A 25525-nucleotide genomic window follows, 5' to 3' on the forward strand; every position below is an offset into this window, starting at 1 on the left:
GGCCAACTGCTGTAAGACCATGCTCTCTGTGAATCTTTTACAGTGTCACGATGACCTTTTCTTTCCAGGCAATAGTTACAGACCTGAGAGATAGACATTAGCTTTACTGAGTGTCGTAAAAAAAATGTCAGAGAGACATCAGTCAGATGAGAGCAATTTTTTAAATACCGTATGGAAGCATTAAGACAGAAATTAATGGTGAATGTACTTGAGGTCTGTGCCGTGTTTGTTTGTTTTCAACAATCACAAGTGTGAACTCTGCACAGAGGCAGAAGGGATCACGTCACTGTCACCAACACACTGTTCATCCTGTCTACTGTGAACCTCACAGACAGCCATGTCTGTTTACAACATGACACATTGTAAATCTCAGAATGCAAGTCTTAATGCTCAGCGCTGATTTTCTGCTCAGATCTAATGAGACTCATCATTTTTTAATGTTGGGGGTAAACTTTATTTTCCTGGCTGTTTACCTGTGTATTCAAACCAGTTAATAATTTATTCATAACCTGGTAATTTATTCTTCATGTCCAATGATATTTTGTACAATCCCTCCTTTAGATGTTTGGTAAGTAGGCTCAGTTATCTAAAAAGAACAAAGCAACAATTTTCATAGGGCTCCTCTCATAAATAAGCGAGAACAGACACAAATGATACAAATTATATCAAGGGATATATTGTTCACCTCTTATTGGCATTTGCTGCAGTCTGCAGCCTTGTAGGGTGTTACAAAGTCATGGCCACTGATGCATACTCAGTATCTCATAAGGAAAAACAGTGAGTTCAAGAAATCAGCTTACTGATACATATAGTCATGTAGCCGTATAATCTTTAAGAAACTTTGAACAAATTGTAACAATCTGTTTGATTGGAGGTCAGGAATGTGATTTAATCTACTGACACTTCTTTCCTGAACTTTGGCGCGTTGCCGTCTCAGGGTCCATGGCTCAGGCTGGGCATCGCGTGTCACGTTTAAACTTTACACATGATCAGGTGGGAGAAATGAAGGCAGGATTTACACAAACAACACAGAGAGCAGGTAATCTGATGAGACATGTGTTGTTGGCATTGTACTGTGGTTGATACTTGATAACCCTTGGGGTTACCACTTTCCCCATTACATACATTTATGGACGTAGATACGGAAACACACTTCTATTCACATGGCCGAGACCATTGTGGTTGTACACTGACCACACAGGGGCACTGCTTTTCCTTCACCATTTTTTCCTTCATGATATGTGTAGGCTTCAACTGTTTATACCTCTGTACAATCCAGACACAGGAGGCATCAGAAAAAAGCAAATACAGCAAAACAACTTCATGACCTATTCAGTTATTAACTGCTTTGGCTAGTTTCTTAAGGAGAAATCACTTAATGTGTATGCTAAACTCGACTTATCTAACTGAAGTCGGGCATTTTGGAGCTGAGGAAAATACACTCATTTGATTGCATTTGGAGTGGATATTAGGGGGACAAGTCCCTGGGAGAAATATATGGGAGTAAAGCTCAACTCAACCATAACCTCGGATAAAGTCAAATTTACAGTCCATGTATTTTGGAATATTGTACAAAGTCAAAAGCTAGTAAATGCAATGGCATGTACTGTAAGCATAACCATGAGGACCAGTGCTGGTTACATGAACAAATATAATACAATGATAAACAACTTAACTAATAGATACCACCATAACCTCCCAGTTGATTATTTGTATTACAAGTTTTCTGAAATTATATTTCTACATGCAAATTAAGAATATTTTTATTAAATATATGATATATGGAAATATTTTCAGAATAGAAATCTTAACATTGGATAAAGCCATGATCAAAATTCTTGTTTCATTTTGTTGACATACAGCCAAAGGTTTTTACAAAACGGATTTTGGATATCTCTTGTATCACTCAATAAATCATAAAATACTGTAAACAGAGATTTAAAAAAAAAAAATTCTCATGTTTTTAGGAATAAAAGTAGGATATAAATGATACATGAACAACCCACAGGGGGGAAAAACAATATAGATACTTCAGGGAAATAGGGGGAAATAAGTTAACCAATAACCATACCATAAACAGTTGATTACTTACATTAAGACACTTATTTTTTTTATTATTACAAGTTTTCTGGAATCTTATGTTTAAATATGCTAATGAGGCACAAATTATGCTGACATTTGGTGAATTGGGTGAAATCTACAGACGCAAAGTTTAGTTAAATAAAACTCTAAATGTGTATTTTAGATGTGACATGTTATGGGAGCAAAATAACTCAAAATCTTTCAATTGACAAGTGCATCAAAAACAATGTGTTGCTTCTGGTGTCTCGGAAAAAAGTTGGGAAAATATCGTTCTCCTAGTTGACAGGTTTTATGGTAGTTTTATCTTAGAAACGGAAGTCACCGTGACGACTTCCTTGGCAACAAAAAGAAGCTCTTTGGTGTATCTATGTAGCATGTTTAGCGTTAGCAAAATGCATCAATTGAAGAAGTTTTCTGAATTGCTTAATTTATTTAAACGCCCTTTTATTTTACTGTAATAATTCATAAGTGTGAAGTTGTGACGAGTGACGTAGCGTTAGTGGAAACAATTCCAGCTCAGCTAACGTTAAGTGTAAAGTTAACGTTAGCTTGATAGCTAGCTAGCTAAGTTAACGTTAGACTTCGCACTGTTGATACACATATTGTATCTATGTTGGACCGCACCATGTCTCTTTGAGGAAATGAATTTTCGCCAGTGGTATTGTTCATTGCAGATATGCATCGTCTTGTGTGGACGTTTGGCTCGCGCAGCCACAGATGCAGGGCCCACTTCAAGCGTCACTCCCACTCCTGTTATTGGGGACTCTTTCAGCTCAGCAACCCCTGCTCCGGGCGGCACAGCGGCCGTGGACGTCACCAGTGTCGGCACCATTGAGGCGGTCACTCTGGCCTCCACTCTGGACTCCACCCCTGGGTCTGAAGCTCCCACTGTAGTCACTGAGGCGGCCCCTGCAACCACCGTCCAACCTCAGTTGACTTCAGAAGGTAATTTACACTACACCTGCCTCCTGTTATATTTCCACTCTGCGTCTTTTGTTTGTTAGGCCAAGTAAGCCTCTTACCCTTGTTTTGATGCTTTGTATAAACAGGTTCTACCTGATCCATCAAACTGTCTCCCACTGTTTATACAGGCTAGACCCAATTTATTTCTGTAGATCTATGCCTGCCCAACCCTTTCATCTGTTTTTCAGGCTCCCCTTTGTAAAGCCACAGTGCTTTTTAAAAATACAATTTGTCTATAAAACCATCTTGTATTTGTCAGCTTTAAAATGATTTGCCCTTTATCTGTTGTGCAATGACAGTTGCCTATTGTAAAAGCTGCTGATGTTGAGAAACCATTTATTAACAATATATCAGATCCTCATGAAAGACTCTTAATTAGAGCTTCTTTAGTAAATATTAGTATTGATCCTGGTCCTTTACTTTCTTTTTCAAACCTTTTTTATTGGGTTTTGTAGGGTTATGCAATATTTGCATCAATATCAAACAATCGCTGTTTGTAATGTGCCATCAAGGAACAAATATAGATTCATAAAAAAGTGAGCAGCAACCCCGCTAGACCCAGAACAATAGATCTAAGTCCTTTCCAATACGGTCAATCAGTACAGTACAGTAAACTTGTTGACATAGCTTAAGATTCTAAAGTGTATCCACTGTTTTCTAGCATCCTCTTGTTAAACCAGTGAACCTCCTAACATTCTGTAATTTCACACAGAATTGAAGTTGTCCCGACTGACTAACACAAGTCTTTTCTATTGTTTTCCAGGTTGTCTCTGTGATTTAACGCCTGATTTCTGTGACATTGGCTGCTGTTGCGACACAGTTGACTGTGGCATTGCCAACTTGAGAACTGTCTTCACCGGATGTCCTCAGAAAGCCATGTAAGTCTTCTGCACATGCTCTAAAAAGTATATAGCACATAAAGCAGTTTAGTATTTACATGTGTTATCTTATTTTACAGATCAGGAGTTTGCATTGAGAAATGGCTGATGTTCATGGCTAATGTGGATGCGTCTCTTGTCACTGTGACTGACTCCTTGTTTTGTGTCAGGCCTGAGGGTAAGTAGAAGTATTCATTTGAAATGAATTAACAATCATCAGTGCCGTCACGGGGGAAATCACTGATTATGTTACAGATCATTTTGTAAGAGCTAACAATGAGCAACATAAAAAGTATTCCCAACTAATGTAGTTAAAAATCTGCATCTCCCAACAGATAATGCAACCCAGCCCCTCCAAGCTCCACCGCAGTATCCAGGTTTAGGGGACTCGTACCACTTCTCACCACCACCACCTACCAGCAGCAGCCATAGCAGAGGCTTCTACAGGGTAACCGGATATCATGTTTCTAAAGGGTTAAAAAGTGATACGCTGAATCGTAGAGTGTATCTTTAGTAAATTAAATGCGTAAAAAAAAAGACAAATTTTTGTAGGTTGACGATGTCATCCAGACATATTTCTCCAGCTCGACCGTGTGGGGTCTCCTCCGTCAGCCATCTCCAGGGGCTGCTGCTGCATTCTGTATCAACAGCAACCCTGCAAGTAAGTTCACACCAAATAAAAAGAATGTTAGCAGAGATTCCCCAAATATTTTCAAATCCAGACCTGCCATCTCGGTTACGTTTTGTGCCAGGGACTTTGTCAGTAATTTGACTGAAGACCAATGATGTCCAAGCTCAAACTAAGTCTGCAGGCATTTTCTTTAGTGTACCATATTCACCATATTCACCATTGTAACTCTGTTTTTCTAAACACCTTCTGTTGTCCTCTGCTTGCAGAGTTCTTGAGGTCTGAGTCTCTGTCTTGCACCCGCATGTTGACTCCTCAGTCGTGCACCACGGATCCAAATTTCAACGCCCGTTCCTACTTCTCTGACCTGAGCCTGATCAAGGTCATCAAGTCCTCATGCTTTTACGTTAACAAATACTGGTGAGAATCTCACAGCAGATAGGCTAACATCAATATTTTCTATTACAGATTCCAACAGTTGAGACGGCACAGGTGTCAGACCTTCTGGTAAGTTACTGATCGTACATACAGCTTAAAGCCATACATGGTATTAGAAGGAACAATTTCATTTTGCACTTCACATGCCTCAGCACAAGTTTATCATCAGTCAGCCTACGATATCAGCATTTGGGGTTTCCTGACTCTTGTTTCAGATCCCAGTTACTCCTCTGTCTGACTGGCCTGCACCAAGTGAACAGAACAACTCATGTGTCAATGTGGTGAAAAATGTGAGTAGATACAAATTTGTGATGTTTTTTTTTTTTTCCTAAATCACAAATTTGTCAAACTAAGTTCTCCTTTTCCTGATTCTCCCGTAGGTTGAGTTTGTCATAGGATACACAGGCAGAGGGGAACTCACACATGTAACAGTGAACGTGGTCTTAGCTGATGTGGATCCAAATCAGTCTCTGTTGCAGACACACTCTGTACAGTTTGAGGTAGCCTGTTAAAGCCACAGATTGCATCACTAAATGAATCACTGTATGGATTCAATCAGTACGATAAATACCATTTCTCTCTCCCAGCTGGCCACACCCAGCTCAACTTCAGGAGGTCCAATCCCTGCTGTCGGAATTAAAGTGGGATCTCCTGTCATTGGTCGCTTTGATGGAGAATTGAAGCCTGTATCCTTACAAACAACATCATCAACTTCTCTTAAAGTTATTGTTTCATTCATCCAGCTAGTTCTGCGTCAATCAGGCACCATGGTTCCTTGACAGTGAGTTAGCTGAACACACTGGGGGTGTCACAGAGTGGCGAGTGTTCCTCTGACCCCCGCAGACGAGCACCCATCCTCTTCGCACACAACACCATCACTGGCTGCACATACAGGTGAGTACGCTATCTTGCTTCGCCTTCATCATATAGTTATAACTGATGTTTCTTACATGAAGAGTAGTGGTGGAGTTGCTAAAAATGAGTCCCAGTATTAGAAGTTATAATGATGCAATGGTGAGTTTTATTCAGTCTTCTATATGTCACTTCACTCTACCTGTGTGCTGTTTAGCTCTCCGTCTAGCGACTGCTCAGAGCTGCGTTCCCACATGTACGGAATCCTGCAGGGTCTTGCTACTCCTGAGGTGATCGCCATGAACTCTGGTTCCCAACCGGACTGGACTAGAGTCATATCACAGGAATGTCCTGTCAGCCTGCAGGTACAGCTGAATCACGAATTTCACATTTTTAAGAACATTCAAGAACTTTTGAGTGTTATGCTTTTAGAATGATCTGAAAGTTGTGTGCCTCTGGTTTGAATTTAAAAGCTTGTGTTATCCTATTTACAGTGACTTGTTTTTTTCCCTCTCACAGGAAACATGTGAATCAGGCTGCGTCCTCCCCAAGTCTCTCTCTATCCGTGTACTGTGGGCCCGCCAGGGTCTCTTAGACCTTCCTCAGAACTACATCCTGGGGGCCAAATATCTATTCCAGTGTCAACATTTCAAGGTAGGCACATAATATACTTCTCACTGTGAGGCCAGCATCAGAAATTCTTATTTCATGTGCAGCACACATGAAATAAGAAATATGAAAAGAATATGAAATTGAACCTCTATGAAAATGTCCAAATACTCTCCTCCTGTCTTTTTTTCCAGTGTCCTACATCTTCCCCTATTTCTCTAACCACTGAGGTGACGTTTGTCGACAGTACAGTTTACCCAGAACCCCCCAGGGGCTCGCCTCAGCCTAACTGGAAGTTTCCGTTTAGTTTCTTCACAAGCGGCACTGCTGAGCTGGATGGGCACATCGTCATTAACGGCAGTGTCACTGAGAAGATCACATGGGGTTTAATGCTCACAGTACTGTTACTAACAGGATTAGAGTTCTTCACTAGGTAGTTGCATAACATTGGAGGAAGTAGTTGTATATAAAAGATGTTGATATGTTTACTATGTAATTTTATTTTGTAATGTTTTTTTTACAATACAAAGAGGTATCTTTCCCAAGTAAAACAAATACCGCAAATTTTTTCTTTTGTACATTTTCAGGAATAAATACATTTTTACAAGACATTGTATGAGTCGTCATATCACTGAGGTAAAGATGCATTTCTTGCAGACTGCTCTGCTTTTCTCTCTTCCTTTCGGTCTGGTTTGTCTCTGCATGTTCTCCTCTCTTTTTGTCCTGTGTGGCGGATGTAGTTGAGGAGATGGACGATTGCAGCTGGAGTCATACCTTGCAAACGAGTAGCAGCACCCAGCTGGAGGAAAAGCATGGTATTAGTTTCATAATCCAAGCGGCTAAAAGAACGAAATGTTATTCGTAAGCAACAAATACTTTATACTCACAGTGCTGGGTCGAACTCTGTCCAAAATCTCTCTGACTTCCTGAGACAGAGACACCGGCAGAGATAAATAGTTTATGTCCTGAGGAAGAGACATGTTCTCCTCCTTCTGAATTCTCTCAATTTCTTTCTTCTGTAGGTTGCAGTGAGGCCTGTACACAGCTAAATGAGAGGAGACGTTTTTTATCGAGCAGGAATGAACTATGTTATGGTAGCTTAAAAGAACACAATATCAAAGCAACATTTTTAGGAAACGAGGAAGGGGAACCTCGTCTTCATGACTCCTTCTTTTCTGCCTCAAAATGGCGAAAGCAGTTTTTTACCTTCTATCTTGATTCTTTGTGAGAATTCCATGTGAGGTGAAAAGCACTCTGGGAAGGCAGATGCCAACATTTCAAAGGACACATCGTTGTACTGCAGCACGTCCATACCACTGAAAAAGAAGCCACGAAGTCAGGACCAACGGTCGAACACTTTTGATTGACTCTTGAGATTCAGGCGGGCAAATTCTGGTCCATTGCAGTGGTGTATTCACATATTTGTCACTCACGTCAGCAAGGTGTTCTTGTTCTCACTCATGCGCATGTCGGGCAGTTTTTTTCTCCAGCTGTGGGTGGACAGAGCGAGAGCCTGAAGGGCTGCCAGTGCATCCTGCAAACTGTCCCTAACTCTCACAGTCTCCTGGTAGCGCACGGTGGACACACATCCCACCTCCTCAAACCCTGGCAGAGGAAAATGTTTATAAGAGGATAAAAACAAAAAAAAGCAGATGGTAGAACAAATCGTGGGACCCAGACACTATGCCTACCTTTCAGAGTTAGACGGAGGTCAGCGTTGTCCGGCCTTAGGGAGGTTCGAAACTCAGCCCGGCTGGTGAACATGCGGTAGGGCTCTGTAACTCCTCGACTCACCAGATCGTCAATGAGAACTCCAATGTAGCTCTCTGTCCGAGACAATGCCATCGCAGGCATGGAGAGCGCCCAGCGGGCAGCGTTCACCCCCGCCCACAGGCCCTGCACAGACGGAAACAATAGTACTTGTGTGAGCATAAGGCAATGTGAGTTCAACAACATTTGCCACAAGGAAGAAGAACCTACCTCCACTGGACAGCGAGGCAGAAGCAGAAGACTCACTGCATGTTGTATGACCAACAGTATTTGTATGAATCTTGAATTGCTAAATAAGGGGAAGATAAAAATGCAGCTACCTGTGCAGCAGCCTCCTCGTACCCTGTTGTTCCATTAATCTGACCGGCCAGAAAAAGTCCCTGGGTGCTTTTGACCTGCAGGGCAGGGCTCAGCTGAGTGGGACACACAAAGTCATACTGAACACCATAACCTGGAAAATATAAGAAACATCCAGTCAACACGGTACATGCAGACTTTTCTATGTACTGTAAATCAATTGTTACTATGCAGATCACACCGCAGTGTACCGGGCGTGTGGATCTCGGCTCTGTGCATGGCCGGAATTTCTCTGATGAGGCGGAGCTGCACGTCAGGGGGCATGGTCATAGACAGACCCTGAGGGTACAACAGGTCAGAGGTCACCCCCTCGGGCTCCAGCCACACCTGGTGCTGTCGGCCTGGGAAGCGAAGCACCCGCGACTCAATGGAGGGGCAGTATCTGTGAAATACAAAGACTAGAGTTGTTACTTTTGAGTTTCAGAACACACTGTACAGTTTGTGTGTGTGTGTGTGTGTGTACCTGGGACCCTTGGCGTCTTCCTGTATGTGACAGTTGAGATGAATACTCTCCCTCACCACTCTCTCTACACCAGGAGTAGTATAGGTCAGGTAGCAAGGCAGCTGCTCTTCAGGCTGAAGAAGTCATTAGTTCCAAAATAAGAGTAGAAATTGAAAATAATTTAGAAGTCCTTTTGTTGACTAAACAAAATCTTCTACACTATTGAAACTATGAAGCTTTTCCTTTAGTACCAGTGCTGAAAGAACTTTACAGTGTAAACTCTACCTTGCAGTGTGTGTGTGTATTGAGGAAGCTGAATGGAGTTGGATGGCTGTCAGGGGGATGTACGTTCGCCAAGGAAAGGTCCACTGAATCCTTCACAATCCTGGGAGGGGTACCAGTCCTCAGTCTGCCTGTCCTTAGCCCCAGCGTCTCCCTCAGTGTCTGGGATAGTCCAGCACTCGATGGAGCGTCTCCAATCCGCCCCCCAGGGGACGTGCTTTGGCCCATGAAGAGGGAGCCAGACAGGAAAGTACCAGTAGTAAGAACCACTGAGCTGGCTGAGATTGGGTGGCTTACATTTGCTGAGAAGTTGTCAAAAGAGGTGCAACATCATGACACATGGTTGCCATTGTGTATTAATTGTTGTTAATACATTTCAAATAACTTGACTTGACTTAAACTGACTAATAGACGAGTAAAGATAAACTAGCCATTATTTGTAAGAACTTCTTAATTTCATTTAAACATAAATCCCAGTGTAGGATAAAATAGCTAAGGTAAACATTTGTTCCCTACCCAAACGTATCCCAGTGACTCGGTGGTGTCCAGGCTCCTCTGGGTTTGGTTCTGATACCAGCAGCTCCTCCACTGAGCCCTCCAACACCGTCAGCCTGGGAGTAGACAGCAGCTCAGACTGAATGAGAAACATAGTTAGCACCAATTTTAATTCTGTCACGGAACAAAACTCTGAACAATAAACCACATCAGTATATGAGATACCTGAATAAATTCCCGGTAGCGCTGCCGGTCCAGCTGGGCCCTCGGGCCCCACACAGCGGGGCCTTTTCTGCGATTCAAGATGGAGAAATGGATGCCAGCCCAGTCTCCTGCTCGACCACACAGCCCATCCAGAGCATCTATCTCTTTCACCAGCTGGCCCTTCCCTACTCCTCCCAGAGATGGGTTACAGGACAGGGCACCTGGGGGGATGTAAAGAGAGAAGGAATTCATTTTAGTGGGAAAAAAACACTCTAGATTGGACAAAGAGAAACATTTTTGTAAAGAGCAAACGGTCTCTTTCTCTCACCAATGGTTTGTATTTTCTGTGAGACCAAGAGAGTCTCCGCTCCCACTCTGGCTGCTGCAGCCGCTGCCTCAGTCCCTGCGTGACCACCACCCACAATAATGACATCGTACTGCTGTCGGGCAAGGTGACTGGCACGTCTGGAAACCAGCGACAGGAAACTCTGCAGGGCGGGAGGCTTCTTTGTCAACATGTGGGATGCATAGCTGTAGAGTGAGGGTCAGACGGTCAGAAATGTGGACATTGTGACTCTTTAATCGGAGCAGAACAGAGTGAGGGCAAAGCCGCTTTAATCTTTGGTTAAATAGAAGTTACTTGATTCCTAAGTAGAAAATGACTCCGTCAAAAGTAAGTCAGACATGCTTCAATAGTTTAATACAATTGTGATTTTAAAAAGTGTGGAGGTATTCATGGTAAGATTTACCAGTGCCCGTACATTTCAATGGTTCCTTATGAAGTGTTACATTGTTGTTGCATCAGGTCTGATATTTAACAATTCTTTTGATATTTAAAATTAATTTATGATTAAATCTAGTGTGATTGGCATGCATTTGAGCCATGGTTCTCTATGAAAGACGATCCTAACACCTTTCAAGCCTTTAGGGGTGACTATTTGACATTAAAAAAAAGCATATTTTTACTTAAATGATCAGCATATGGGTTACTTTCCACTCAACAGCACTGGCCAAACTGTATACTCCTCATTTCTGAGTGTTAATATCATAGCATGTAAATACCCGTTAGAGATACAAACTCCACGTATATTTTAATTGGATCAGAAGATTGACAAATCCTTTCATATGTAGGCATACACCTAACAGTTCTTTGTACGTATGTATGGGTTCATTGCAACTACTAAATCACTTCCGAGTATAAAATTAAGGTCTACTTACGACTTCTTTGGCAAAGGATGAAAGCAATCTTACGTTTAATGACCAGAATGATGTCAGAAGAAACCAAGACTCAAGGAAAGATGAAGATCGTTGAGGAAATGACCAAATCCCTGCTATGTAACACAAACGCTGTTAATGGAGGCTGCCATGTTGTTTGCAGCTTACAGTCGTAATGACTGGTGTATAGACGCACTGACAAAGTTGTTTTACTAGTTCTAGTCGGTTTGCCTAGGCTTTGGCTGTCCTTTAAAGTCATTGATGAATGCATGAATGAAATAAAAAACAAATAAAAACATAAAGAAAGCAACAGCAACATACGCACGAATAGGCGGAAGGTGAAGGTGGAATTCATAAATATCAACGTAATACTTTGTAGGCAAAACAATATTTATGTTTTGCTTGATGGCTGCCACGTGTGCAGTAGAAACCACACATTCTTGTTTATAACAGAGACAAATAAGGATGAATCAAGTATCGATTCAATGCACACATCATGCCATATGTACGCGCGCTCACTAGTAGGTCCATGGCGCACGCGCACGTTAACGCCCCCTCCCCCTTTCAGCCGGTTTCCAGTCAGCCGCGCGCGGATTGAGTCAAGTGAACCTACCGAGAGGTGGTGTTGACCGACCGCAGCAGGTTTTCAGTAAGAAACCTGAACAATCTAACTTCATTAAGTAACTGACAGTAACGCCACGGCCTTCTCTTTTTAACGGAAGGGTCAGCGGTGCCGCAGTCAAGGCGACGCGACAGAGAGAAGAAAGTAGATCCCGGAGGGAAAGCGCCCGAAGTGAGCTTGAGGATCAAAGCTAATGCTAAGCTAGCCAGCCATTGCTTAATAATTACACGGAAACTCGTGTCATTTCATTCCTCGCTTGCTTTGACATAACCGCTGTGGTTATAAAGTAGATAGTTAAGGGGGAGTTGATAAGTTATATGTTACGTTTAACTAAAATAGCGAGGTGTTTTGCCTTTACATTCTAGGCCACAAGCGACTCGTAGTCACTTAGCAAGAGTACCGTTAGCTCAGTAGCCGGTCTCATTGAGGTTACACCGGCTCTGCGGTCTTCGGGACAGGCGATATCGCTAAAGATCGTTAGCTTTCAAAGCAAGTGAAGTATCAGTGTTTGTAAGTTAGCTTAACCGTACAATTGGTAGTGTCAACGCATTTTGCTTTGCAATGCTGAAACAACAGCAGCAACCCGGCTCAGGCGGGAGAAAAGCGTCCAACGGAACCTCCTCGGGCCCTGGTGTGTCTCCTCCAGTCAGCGGCATCAACAGCGGCAACAGGACACCGGCCGGGAGGTAAGCGGGCTGGGGGGTTTCTGTCGGGACAGTCCGGGGATTGTCCTGGTACTTGTGAGGCCTACCGGTTAGGGCGCTGTGTGCTCAGTGGGTGTTTCTCGGACGTAGAGCCTCGCTCTCTCTTCAGGCCAATGAGATTAGTTCTTGTTGGATTGAAAGAGGCTGTGGACCAATGAGTGCCCACATTGAATCGAAGATTATAAAAAATGAGGTTGGTCCGGTTTGGTGAAAGCACCAGGTCATAAGTGGTGTAAGTCACAGAGATGCGTGTTTACTGAACTTGTGCCACCCTCGTCTCAGTCTTTGTTTTGTAACCGTGTGTGACTAACACTGATACCTTCCCATGTGTGTATTCTTCATGGAGGAGTCACTTAGTATCAAGAGTGATCTAATCCCATCGTTCACTGTAGTCAAATTAAAAACTTTGTTTACTCTAAGCCACAAAGATGGAAGGTGCATGTGGAAGCCTGGCAGTAACTCAATACAGGTAGCAAGTATCTGTAAAGTAGACATTCATAGTAAGTTATTCTAGAGACCAAGTATACACTGTAGACTTTCAGTGCAGTAGGAATGCTGATGTGGGAACTTGTTAGGCCTCTAAGTAAACTTGTCGACGTCTCCTAACCGAACTATATGTTGTATGTATGTGTAATGTGACACTGCCTTCACAGGCTTTGAAAACAAGTTATACTCCTTGCGTTTCTGAGCAGACATATTTTAACTGTGCTGTTTTCCACAGGAATCGGACTTCTGTAAAGCCATCATTCCAGTCGTCTCCTGTGAGTATCCTCAGAAAAGTTGGGCAGCAAACAAACACGCACCACATATTGTGCAATATTGAAGAAATGTCTTTTCTTTAAGTCACAATCCATCACCATCTTGATATATTTGAGGTGTAATCGCATACGATTTTCATTTTTAGAGAGGCCGTCAGCATTTGTGGGTCCCTGAAGTGATCATTATTTTAAATGTACGGATGTTTTTTACTCCTGTGTTTACAAAGATTCCTGATGTAAAACACATTGTATATGATCAGAAACTGTTGTGTGAGTGAAACTACAGTCAAATGTAATCTGATACCAGGATTAAACCTCTGACGACAGTCTATATGAATGGGTCAGAACCTCAGTTCGGGATAGTTTGTCACAGGCCTAAGCGGTTGTCCCTGCCCTAAAACGCATTAAACCATGTTTTTTTAGATGCAACACTGTGTGATGGTTTTTATGTCATGTCTTTGTGTAACTCTGCTTGATGGTACTTAATCTTTTCCTATCCGCAGGTGTTCGAGGGAGTGTACAACAATGCCAGAATGCTTCACTTCCTCACAGCTGTTGTCGTAAGTCATTTGGCTTGTTATCAATGTTCTCAGAAACATGATTTTTCTAGAAAATAACTGCCTTGCATGGTTAAAAAGCCTTTTCCATACGACTCCGGCATGTAAGAGGCAGGCTATGCATCCTGTGTCAACGCTACCCCTGAAAATATGCATAATTAATCCACAAATACTGTTCCATTTTTGGAAGTGTTTCTTATCTAAATAACAATTTGTTTGTGTCAAAATTTTCTGATCACGTCTCAGGGTTCCACCTGTGACATACGAGTGAAGAATGGCAGTGTATTTGAAGGCATATTCAAGACTCTCAGTTCTCGGGTAAGACGCTAACATCATGTACTTCCCTCTGCCAATTTAATGAAGCACTGCAAGTAATTCTGTCTCCATTAAGGTGAACCTTTCAAGGGAAAAAATGGTCTTTTCTTCAGTTGTTTTAAGTCATCCTGTGCAAGCTCACACAGTCCTCCAATATCATCTTAACGTTTGGTCCGTAGTGCGAGTTGGCTGTGGACGCTGTACACAAGCGCAGTGAGGAGCAGAGCCCAACATCACTTCTGCCAAGGAAGGAGGACATCACTGACACGATGATCTTCAGCCCCTCAGACCTTGTGACTATGATCTGCAGAGACGTTGACCTCAACTTTGCTACCAGAGGTACAAACAAAAGGGCCTTGTGGGGCAACAGGGGAGTGAAAATAATTGATATTCTGTAACGTGGTTAAAAGTAAACGATGATAACATAATGATACGCAATTTTACATTTTCAGACCCATATGATGCTGGCTGTAAACAAATCTGGCCAAATTAAACACTCAAAGAATGTTTCATCTTTTTTTTTTGTCTTGGATTTTAGACACCTTCACAGATACAGCCATCAGCTCCACTCGCGTCAATGGAGATCACAAGGATAAGGTTTTGCAGAGATGGGAGGGAGGAGACAGCAACGGAGAGAGTTACGATCTGGAAAATGATGCAGTGAGTCTCTTTAACGCACACTTAAACACCAACATGTCCCATTCTGAGCCATTTGATATTGAGAATCTGCCACTTCAGGGTCCCAATGATACCTTTTATTTTCTTGATGTTACAGCTGCACAGTGCACACTTGAAATGCATTCAAGTCATTAAAAGACATTAGATTCGTCTGTGCATGAAAGCATTGTGAGTAAAAACAGTTGAATGGAGGATCGGTTTGTGCTCGGTATAGCTGATACCAATCAGTTAAAACGTGCCTTGATCAAAACATTACCGATTTTGGGGATCGGATCGGGACGTCCCGACCAACTAATCATCTAATGATTCCCTTTGGACCCAGAAATGGTGTAATAATATGCACCCTCAGTTATACACACTTCATACAAACAGGCTCTTATTTAGTTGATTATTCATACCTCAATCAAAGAAACAAGTGGACAGTTTATCTTGACTGCTTTATCAATTTAGCATTATTTGAAAGTACTGATTTATTTTTACTCCATTAATCTCTTTTTTTGTTTTTATTTTTCAGTCCAATGGTTGGGATGCCAATGAGATGTTCCGTTTCAATGAAGTGAAATATGGAGTCACGTCAACATATGATTCCAGCCTTTCCATGTATACGTAAGTTTCCAGAGGGAGTCATTGGGAAATATTGCGGGCTTTGTGCATCAGGTTACCATTGCAGCTGGGCGGCAAACGGCACCCTGAATCTTTCTTTATCCCTCATTATTACCTTTAAGTCTGAATATTTATGACAATATAATCATCAATGTTCCAGTGTGCCGCTGGAGAAGGGCAACTCTGATGTGTTTCGTCAGAGGGAGGCACGTGCCGCTCGCCTGGCCAGTGAGATCGAGTCCAGCCCCCAGTATCGCCACCGTGTCGGCCTGGAAAATGATGAGGGCAAAAGTGAGGAGGACAAATACAGTGCTGTGGTGCGGGACGGCAACGATCGCGAGAGGGGCCGTGAAAGCCCCCGCGACAGAGAGCGCGAACGGGGCCGGGACAGCCCCGGAGCCAGCACCAGGTGAGAGGGGCCGGTCGTTTTGTGGGCATGCAGAGACTAGTTGTCATCATGTTTCTATGCACCAGGCAGTTCTGACGGTGTAGTATCTCTTATATCTCCTGCTCTTCCTCTGTGTGATGTATCATCTGTCTCTTACAGAGAGGGCAAGTACATTCCATTACCTCAACGACAGAGAGAGATGAACCGGGAGCGAGCTGAGAGAGGTCCCGGTGGTCCTCCACCCCACAATCGTCTAAGCGGAGGTTATCGGTCCAACCCTCCATCATCCTCCTCCCCCAGACCCCCACTGCCCTCTGCTGCTGGCCCCCAGTCTGGCATCTCCCCCTCAGAGAGAAACAGCCCCCTGTCAGGCCGAGGTGGAGCCTACGCTCCCCACCACCCCCAGGGAAGCCCAGGCCCGAACACACCCGCCTCTCAAGGAGGACCAGCACCCACGCCAGCCTCTGCTTCTGCTGCTCCATCTCCATCCAGCCCCCCCGCCCCACACGGACATACGGTCCCTCATTCCCACTCACTCCCACACTCGCTGTCTGATGCTGGCAGGCCTGTTAATGGAGGTCAGTGTTTAGACAGCATCTTTGCATGTTTCTAAGGCGGTAGGAATTGTGATAAACTGTTTTTTTGCCCTTTTCAGTCTCCAGAACATCTCCTAAAGCCCAAAGACCTCCACAGTCGAGCAGAACAATCCGTGCTTCAAACTCGCATGCTCAGTCCACAGGTACCTTCAGTCAACTGCTGTTACAAAATCCTCTTCTATATTATTGATTGGTTTTTGCCTAAAAGCTTTATTCTTCACGGTCTTGTCCTTGCAGCTGCTCGTTCTCCTAAATCAGGTTCTTCCCAGGACACGCCTTATTTGGACACATCGTCTGTCTCCATGCCTCCCCATAAGGCGTCTGGCCCCGCCCCTCTCTTCCCCGTCGATGGTACTGTCTGACTTCTCGCCTCCTGTTTTATAGCTTCGATTTTGAAATCAAAGTCGATACCATTTTTCTGTGACGACGTGATCTTCATGTGCCATCACCCCGTTGCAGTACGCCGCAGCTATCCAAGATGGAATCTAATGATGAATTATTGCTTCAACTAATTAGTTTGTCTCGTCTTTACAGTGAATGAGATCCTCGGCGCAAAGGAACGCGCCGCCGAGATCCAGAGCAGCACAGAGGACGGCAAGAATAGTAAAGGTGTGTTTATAAGACTAATGATACGTTTTGAGAAATTAGGCTTTTAGTTTGACTTGAAATCAGAAGATATACAATCCACTTGTTGTTGCATTCCTTGTATGTTTTTGAAAACATGTCCCGAGTTTGCCGGTTCCAATTTTTCACATTTTGATTAACGTTTGTTTCCTCTCCTCTACCAGCTCCCTCTGTCCAGCAAAGGTCGCAGATTGAGGAGCTGCGTAAATTTGGCAAGGAATTCAGGGTAAGAGCTCAGCTGCCTTTCCACGAAGTGTGAAATTAAAGAAGCTGTGACCTGAGCCGTCACTGATGTCACACGAGTTCTTTAAAACATCACTTGTGTTTTATTCACTGGGGTGTAACCATTGATGTGTTTCCCATGACATTGAAAGTATCTTCTCTTCAGTTAATGATTTAGATTACATTTAGATGCATACATTAGAGCACACTCGTCTGTCGCCTCCGTCCCTCTTTACCTCTCTTTTATTTTCAGCTCCAGCCGAGTGGAGGCAGCTCTAGCTCGCCCAGCTCCCCAGCGACCGCTACTCCACCTGCCGTCGGCGAGGTAGCCCAGCGCTCGCCACCAGACGCTCACCCTGCTTCAGAGCCCAAAGCTCAGGCTCCGGCTCCCGCTGCTTCCCAGCACCAACCTCAGCCTTCATCAGCCCCCGCAGAGGACGCCACCAAGGACGCTGCAGCTACAACAAGCGCCGGCACGGCACCCGTTTCAGACAGGCATTCCCCCGCCACCCCGCAGCCAGCCAGGACCCCAGGGAGCGAGGAGGCCAGGTCTGAGTCGACAGAGGGCGTGGCAGAGTGAGATCTCATTGTAAACCATTTGATTTTGTTTGCTTATGTAATTGTTAATGTCATTTGTAAACACTTTTTCCCCCCCATATCTTTTAGCCAAGTAAAGAAATCAACCTTAAACCCCAACGCTAAAGAGTTCAACCCTATTAAAGCTCAAATGCCGATGGTAAGCCAAGTTACTCCTGCTAAACCCGTGAAATGTAAAAGCACTTTAGTAATCACAGAATGTGTTGAAGTGGAATCAGAAGTATATAAATAATGATAAGTACTCATTGCAGCTAATATTTTAGACTTGTTGGCACTTTGCTGTTGTCTCACTTATGGATATATATTTAGGAAGTGTTGCTATATTGAATAATACATTATAGAGATGCACCGCTTACGGTTTTCAGCTGATCGGCCGATCAGTCTCATGTCTCTAATTTATTTTATTTTTACGTCGGCCGGCAGTGGTACACACACACACACACACACAAATATAATAATAATAAATACAGATTCTTTTCACACACAAACAACATTTATCATTTTAATTGTGTTTTTTTTTTTTAATACAAGTAACCACGTCAGATAACAAACTAAAAGGATAACATAGAATTGTTGACAGTTTACACTTCGGAAGGGTTGTAATAAGTTTTCAGAATGGTGGTAAAAAAAAAAAAGTTAGTCTGGAACCTTACTGTCAATTATAGTGTAAAGGAATCGTCAGGTCAGACTTTTAAATAATCTGAATTGGTGCGTCTCTAATGAAATGTTGAGTCCCCTGTGATTGGCTGAGTGACGTGCAGATTTAATTTACCTCTGGTTCTGTTGTCGTACAGACGAAGCCCAACACTGCGCCCACCCCTCCTCGGCCAACTCCTCCAAGCCCAGTGGTCCTTCAGCACCCCGGCGGACAGGGTCCACTGTACAACACCCCCTACCTCTCCTATGTGTCGCAGATCCACTCTGTGCAGGTACGTGAGCAAATCAACGGTTACATATTTAATGCTTGTTGTTTTAAGACATGGAAACTCAACAAATGTGTAGCGCAACAGTATAATTAAAATTCCTGATAATTTAGTTTGAGCTACAAAAAACATTTATTTCCGTCATCGATTAATTTTGATTATGCTGATTACTTTGTCTATAAAAAGTCAAAAATAATATTAAAATGTAGAATCTACGGATGTATTTATATAGTTTATCTCTAAAATATGTGACACGTCCTCAGTGGGCAAGTGAAGGAATGTTGTGCAAACCTGGAGATGGCAGAAAAAGTTGCCTTCAGAATTTCAAGCCTGGCAACTGTGTCTTCCTAAAGCAAGTCTCTGAATGATACGATACCTTTTGATATTCCAAAGCGTGTCGGCAGAGTCGAGTTTAGATGTTAGAATTAGATGGTTGTTGCATAACCGGTCAAATAGACTGAAGTTAAACAGCTTGAAGTGTTGCGGATGTCTTCAGGGTTGACAAAACCACTGAGCTAGAAAATAGTTTAGGAGAGCAAGTCAAAGCTTTCCATTTCACACCGGTCCAACTCATCCTTATATTGCCAACTCAGTATTTGATGCCCAGTAGTAAAATATTAAATTAGCCATGCTAAGTCCACCCCCCCATCTTGCTGCTCGTGAATTACTTTTTTCCTATTTTGACCAGCTGCCTGCTCATACAAATGAGGTTTTAGGCAGCTTCCTTTTCTTACTAGTTAAATAGCTTTTGGGGGGGAAGTTGTTCCTTATCCAATGCAAGGGTCTGAGGACAGAGGGCTTTGTATGAATTGTAAAGACCTCTTAGACAAATGAAATTGAACTGAATTGAATCATTTCTGTATTTCAGCCCCCACCAATGTACCAGTACACCATGTCTACAGTCAGCCAGGGAAAATACCCCAGGACCAAAGGTAAAAGCAGCGTTTTTAATTCTTAATTTACATTTTCACAAACTGCTTTCTAAGATGAATGTCCTGTCGGCTCTTGTCAAAGCCAGATATCTATAACCTGTGGGACAACAGTGCAGTGACATTTGCTGAACAAAGTGTGTTAAAGCTGTAATGTTTATCTCGTCTTGATGATGCTTTGCATCCTCCAGGCCAAGTAGTGGCGCAGCGTTCTGACCACGGTTCTTCGGCACCGCCCATGATGCAAGCTGCGTCAGCAGCTGGGGCCCCGCTGGTAGCGTCCCCCTACCCTCAGTCCTACCTCCAGTACAACCCTCAGCAGTACAGCCAGCAGCAGGTCATCCAGGCCATGACACCCTACCCTGGACAGGTAGGAAGCCTGACCTCTGACCCCTTTATTTAATTCAGGGTTTAAATGGTCAGCAGAGTGTTTGCAGTAGCATTAAAATAAACACAAGTGGTTCTTTGAGCTTGTTTTTCAACAGTCACTTTAAGCTCTTCTCCCTCTTCAGCCGATGTACTCCATGCTGCAAGGTGGAGCTAGGATGATAGGTCAAGGTGGGGGTCCCCACCCACAAGCCATGGGACCCCCAGGAGGCCCCCAGTTCTCTACACAGGGAGACGGATCTCAGGGACCACAGCAGGGCATCTACGGTGAGTGGACCCAAAAACAAAATATCTCTATGCACTCCAATGTAGAGAGCGCTCCGATATTCTGAATTTAAGGTTGTACTGCTCCAATACTTTATCACGATGAGTCATGTCTGTACTTCTATTAAGAGTCTTACATTCTATTGATAGTAAAACAACAGTATAAAGCATCATTTTCTTCTTTTTTTTTTGTGTAGCTCAACAGTCCTTTGCCCACCACTCGGGTGCAGTTCATCAGCCCCAGCCCTCCATCACCCCGACAGGCAACCAGCCCCCTCCCCAGCACGCTGCACCAAGCCCTGGACAGGTGAGATACAGGACTGCATGGAATTCCCCAAATATACCGAAACACTTATGCTGTGTCTCAATTCAGAGTCTGGACTTCTAGATGAATTGCATTGTAACAGGCGGACAAGCCTGGGCCAAAATTATACTCGTCATATGAAATCATTTGGGGAGGTGGTGGATCCCGATTATTGAGATTACTCAATTATCTCTTGACTTTGTGATCTCTCCTTTCAGAATGCCCAGTCAGGCCCTCAGCCCCAGTCCTTGTACCACTCAGGTCCCCTGTCAGCACCCACCCCACCCAACATGCCGCCGGGCCACACGTCTCCACAAGCCTCTTACCCCATTCAAGGCTACAGCATCCACAGCCACCAGGGTATCCCACAATCGTACCCCCTTGGACAGATAGCACAGGTATAATACAGCCATCACTGCAAATGAGAGCATGTGTGAAATGAAAAGAAAGTTGTATCTTAAACTTGGTTTGTCAATCTGCTGCCCCCTCCTCCAGGCCCATGTACAGGGAGCCATGTCGGGTTCCCACCACTCGGGGGGCCACGGTCAGCCCCAGTTAGTGATGTTGCAGCCGCCTCCTCAGCAGGGCCCCGGCTCAGTGCCCCAGCATCCCCAGCATGGACCACAGCAAGGAGCACACCAACACTTTTACATAGGACATCCACAAGGTACGAGACGCGAAAGCAAAAGCTGTCCCTTGATGCTGTCTGTGGCTTGAAGTGTAGCATTTATAGTGTTTTCTGTTTCCCTCACAGCAATGCAGGTACAAGCGCACCCTGCTTCCTTCCATCAGCAAGGAAACTAAACCCCATCTACCCTCCTCCCCACCTCCCAAACTCTTCTTAGGAATGAGCCCCAACATCCCTGCCGCCTGCTGGATGTTGGCCCAAACTGAACGCGACTCATGAAAAACAAACTGACAGGATCGTACAGAAAGTCTCGCAGCAGCGTGTTCTTCTGCAACATTCTTCAGTAACAAACCTCGGTGTCGCCGAGGACCTTTTTAATGCTAATGATGGCCGACCCCTGCTGCCATCCTGCTCTTCTCTCCAACTTCTTCCCATTTCAGAGACATGAGGCACCTTGCTGGGCGGACGAGTCGGAGAGGAAAATATACGGATGAAAGACGGCAGCAGACACCATCTTCCAGCAGTGTGTTTTTAGCCTTGTACCATGACACACACGGGAGACAGACTGTCGTGGGATTCTCACGGATACAGCATGAAAGGAGAGGGGATTTTTAGCAAATCATTTCACTTTTTTTGAAAAACTCGATCCAGTAGTAGAAAACCCCCCTTTGCTTCTTCTCTCCTCTAGGAAAATATAATTAATAAAAAAAAATAAAAATGGACAAGACAAAAAAAAATATTAAAACAACAATGGCCAAAAAAATAAAGTTTTCAACTTAACTTCAAAGCTTTGTTTTAATTTATTGTATCATTCATTGTACTTGTTTGTTAGTTTTGCTTTGCACTGCATCAAGCGGTTAACATCCATAATGAGACATGTATTTTTCATTACACAACAACAAGAGCTCGTTAAACATTTGCTATTATGTCACGCTGACAAAATGAAGTGATTACCTGTGAGGGGGATTTTTTGGATTCTCATTAGCTTGAATTTGTTCCACTCACGCATGTTAATTTAAAATGGTCACTAGAGGGAACCCTCTTTATACACCAGCCTGGTGAGGCACACGGTCCTCGTTGCAGAAATGACTCTTCTTTGGGTTAGTGGGGCACTCTGCTTTCCCTTCAGGTCAGTATGACGCCACAGCGACGGCTCTCTAGATCTATGTACCACAGGCCATGTGGCCTAGTTTCCCCTCAGTGTAAGATGCTGGGACGCTGTGTGTGTGTGTGTGTGTGTGTGTGTGTGGCGGCCTTCTCAGTGCGACAGGGCGTAGAGCTGCTCGGCGCTGCGCTCCAGGCGGTCCCGGTACTCAAGGTTGGAGTAGTTGCCTTCAGGAACCCCTCGGTTGCCGTAGAGGAGACCCCAGCAGCAGCATGCAATCACTGCTGTGCTGTCACTGTCTCCTAGGCAGGAAAGAAAGGAGGAATAGAACTTCACATACTGAGATGTTTATGACATACTATACTCTAACTTTTTTTATGTGCATCTATCTGGTCCATTCGCGTGAATGTGATATCTCAGTTACTCATGGAATTTCTTCAAATTTGGCACAAACATCCACTTGGTCTCAAGGGGGGAACTGACTAGAATGTTGTGGTTAATGACAATTTCACACAATGTATTATAAAATAACATTTTGGGCAGATGGTTATGTAAAGTGCAACATAACTGGTTGGTGGAAGCCTACGACGGTGAGGTGGTAATTGCTGGTTATGATGTGCTATACTCTGGCATTCCAGATGTTTTCCAGCGTTTTTTTATGACTTTTTAAATAAACTACATTTTTTTTATAACTTTTTTCAACATGCTATACTATGACTTTCATTTCAAAGTCTTAGTATAATGTCATGAAACAAGTATTACATCATAAAGAGTGTTTTTAAACAAAGTATTGTATGTCATAAAAATGTATAAAGTCAGCATTTTTTTAAGAAGTCAGTGGGAAGCCATGAAATGGTTATTGTACAGCACGTTATAAAGAGTCAGTGTAGCCCCTGTCTTCAGAGACCAGGCTCCATCGTGGCATCAAGCTGAACTTGACGGGCAGAGAGCAGGATAAAGTGCTGGATGGGATGAGAGGAGACGGCCTTTGTATTAACATCAATGATGCTTTGTTTTCTAATGTACAGTAGTTATAGTTGATGGATATTCCCTGATGTCAACTTTTTAATGTTGAGATGTTGGACATATTCCCGAAAATAATTATTTTGTTGCTGCTGTCAAGTAAAAAAATTGCATCAGAATAAAATATTTTTTTTGTGCGTCATGTTTTTCTTTACATTTTGTTGTGCACCCTGTGTTGCATAATAAAAATAAATCATCTATAAATCTTTCAATGAATTTGTATGACTTTTTTTCAACATTCTTTCGATATGTTATGCAATGACTGATTTTTTCCGACATGCTGTACTATGACTTTTTACGAAATGCTATACTATGCCAAAAAAGACATTTTCCTGTTTGAATCTCTGACCTCCATGAAAACCTGCCCTGCTCATCAGCTCCTCCCAGTCTGAACCTGCCCCCAGCAGTGCATCCAGCGCAATCATTGGAGCGTCGTGGCCGCTGCGTCCCGCCCAGCCCGAAAGGCTGAAGCTCTTGTAGGCTTCGTCTCTCTCAGCTGGGCCATAGGACGAGGGCCAAATCACAGGCCCTACCCCACAAGAGATGCCCCTCGAATCCTGGTACCTGTGGACAGATGCAAGAGGTTTTCCTAACATTCATATTATCCTCCAATGTAATGTGATTCTGCAGAAGTGAAAGTGAAGTAATAAGTCATTCCAATGTCTTTTTTACTGTATGTATGAGGTGAAAACAGCTGTTTAGCTTTTTTATCAATGGTAATTATAACTGTGTATATATATATATATACACGCACACACACGTGTATTATTTTAAAATGAAAAGTAAGAAACATATGTATGAATTTTATATTGTCTTCAGGAGCAATATTTTATAATAAAAATGAGTTCAGTGCGGTTGAACTAAACCAAACCAGTGAAATTGAGACTGTAACAGGTTAATAGAAGTTTGCTGATGTAGGAGATCTGAATACAGCATGACAACATAACAAAGCCTGATTTCAGCAGCTCATACCACTGCCACTTGTCACAGAAGTAGTCCCAGTCTCTCTCGGCCTCCTCCACGGCGTAGCCTCGACCCTGAACAAAGCTCTTTGCTATTGGACAGGCCTCGTTCAACAGGCCTAGACCCCAGGTCGTTATTGGCCTGCGCTGGACCGCGTATGCCGTGAAAAGGGCCGATGCTACGGCTCCCAGGAAACCAGTGGGGTGAGGATGGGTCATCCTGCCTGTCTCTACTGCAACAGCCACCAGCGACAACAGCTGGTCAGGCTTCGGATACCTGATGGGGGAAAAGTATTTACGTCCTTATCGGCTTTTATTATGTTATTATGATATAGGTAGCTGAAGGTTTCACCATAACCCTAATGAGGTCCATCATATAGAAGATAAATATGTTTTCTGTGTTAGTATTCTGTCGGGATTAAAAACTTCTGTTTACAGTAATTACCTCTTTTCATGCTTTAATTGACTCCACATTGTTGTTGTTTTTACTGGTTCTGGCTAACACTTTCACCCTGGAACTCTGTTTATGTTATTTTCTGCTTAGTGATCAAAGACTGTACACATATTCCACTGCTGCATTTATTATAAATTACTTTGGATGAGAGCAGCAGCTGTGTGCCTCAACTGTAAATGTGTTTGTGAAATGTTTAATGTCATGTTTTCTTTGTGTCCTTGGGTGACCAAACCAAGTTGCACTATGTATTTTTAATAATGCTACTCCACTGACATTTCTTTCTCTTTCTACAATTTAAATTGAACAATTTAAAAGCTGATGACTACCATCCAAATCCGGATTAATTCCTCTTTACAACCAAATGTGATGAGTTTAGAGCTTAAACGATTAGTGGAATCATTGCTTAGTTGATCTACATTATATTAATCGCAACTATTTTGTTGACTGATTAATTGTTTAAATCACGTTTTGAGCAACAATGTCAAACACTCTCAGATTCTCCAACCTAAAGATGAGCTTGTTTTTGATCTGGGAAACTGGGATGGACATTTTTCCCTACAATTAATTAATAGATCAAATAATCAGAAGATCAATCGATTGAAAATAATCATCAGATCATTGTAGATCCCAAAAACCAGAGTGAGGAAATGTATTCACACTTACTCAT

At 43.2% G+C, this 25525-nt stretch overlaps 4 protein-coding genes across 6 annotated transcripts; 2 read left to right on the forward strand and 2 right to left on the reverse strand.

Moving 5' to 3' along the window:
• Positions 1-1919: 1919 nt before the first annotated feature.
• LOC116381055 (tectonic-3) lies at positions 1920-7057 on the forward strand. The gene is made up of 14 exons (XM_031842879.1): positions 1920-3027; positions 3809-3923; positions 4004-4101; positions 4259-4371; positions 4476-4584; positions 4821-4933; positions 5020-5058; positions 5205-5279; positions 5370-5489; positions 5577-5675; positions 5780-5883; positions 6059-6206; positions 6361-6495; positions 6645-7057. The coding sequence occupies exons 1-14, from the start codon at positions 2724-2726 to the stop codon at positions 6885-6887; spliced, it is 1815 nt and encodes a 604-aa protein (XP_031698739.1). The 5' UTR covers positions 1920-2723; the 3' UTR covers positions 6888-7057.
• On the reverse strand, positions 6196-11779 carry mto1 (mitochondrial tRNA translation optimization 1). The gene is made up of 13 exons (XM_031842873.1): positions 11252-11779; positions 10329-10531; positions 10022-10221; positions 9818-9935; positions 9305-9603; positions 9041-9153; positions 8769-8959; positions 8541-8671; positions 8142-8346; positions 7884-8055; positions 7657-7766; positions 7338-7495; positions 6196-7249 (listed from the first exon to the last, which is right to left on the reverse strand). The coding sequence occupies exons 2-13, from the start codon at positions 10516-10518 to the stop codon at positions 7079-7081; spliced, it is 2058 nt and encodes a 685-aa protein (XP_031698733.1). The 5' UTR covers positions 10519-10531; positions 11252-11779; the 3' UTR covers positions 6196-7078.
• On the reverse strand, positions 9015-24679 carry adprh (ADP-ribosylarginine hydrolase). The gene is made up of 4 exons (XM_031842892.1): positions 24415-24679; positions 23792-24006; positions 22535-22721; positions 9015-9038 (listed from the first exon to the last, which is right to left on the reverse strand). Exons 1-3 carry the CDS (start codon positions 24621-24623, stop codon positions 22573-22575), a joined length of 573 nt encoding a protein of 190 aa, XP_031698752.1. The 5' UTR covers positions 24624-24679; the 3' UTR covers positions 9015-9038; positions 22535-22572.
• Positions 11789-22058, forward strand: atxn2l (ataxin 2-like). Of its 3 annotated transcripts, none has more exons than XM_031842868.1 (23): positions 11789-12523; positions 13263-13302; positions 13803-13859; positions 14103-14174; positions 14351-14510; positions 14710-14831; positions 15364-15455; positions 15613-15861; positions 16000-16418; positions 16496-16579; positions 16674-16787; positions 16971-17045; positions 17225-17286; positions 17536-17858; positions 17949-18018; positions 18674-18808; positions 19671-19734; positions 19923-20101; positions 20244-20385; positions 20580-20689; positions 20905-21084; positions 21182-21353; positions 21441-22058. In XM_031842868.1, the coding sequence occupies exons 1-23, from the start codon at positions 12399-12401 to the stop codon at positions 21488-21490; spliced, it is 3096 nt and encodes a 1031-aa protein (XP_031698728.1). In that variant the 5' UTR covers positions 11789-12398; the 3' UTR covers positions 21491-22058. The 3 variants fall into 3 exon arrangements, with proteins under 3 accessions (XP_031698728.1, XP_031698727.1, XP_031698730.1); XM_031842867.1 differs by having other exon boundaries at positions 21532-22058; XM_031842870.1 differs by having other exon boundaries at positions 17536-17831; positions 21532-22058.
• Positions 24680-25525: the final 846 nt, after the last annotated feature.

The sequence above is a fragment of the Anarrhichthys ocellatus genome, unplaced genomic scaffold (assembly GCF_004355925.1).
Source record: "Anarrhichthys ocellatus isolate YVR2014 unplaced genomic scaffold, GSC_Weel_1.0 scaffold4, whole genome shotgun sequence".
In the NCBI taxonomy this organism is placed as follows: domain Eukaryota; kingdom Metazoa; phylum Chordata; class Actinopteri; order Perciformes; family Anarhichadidae; genus Anarrhichthys; species Anarrhichthys ocellatus.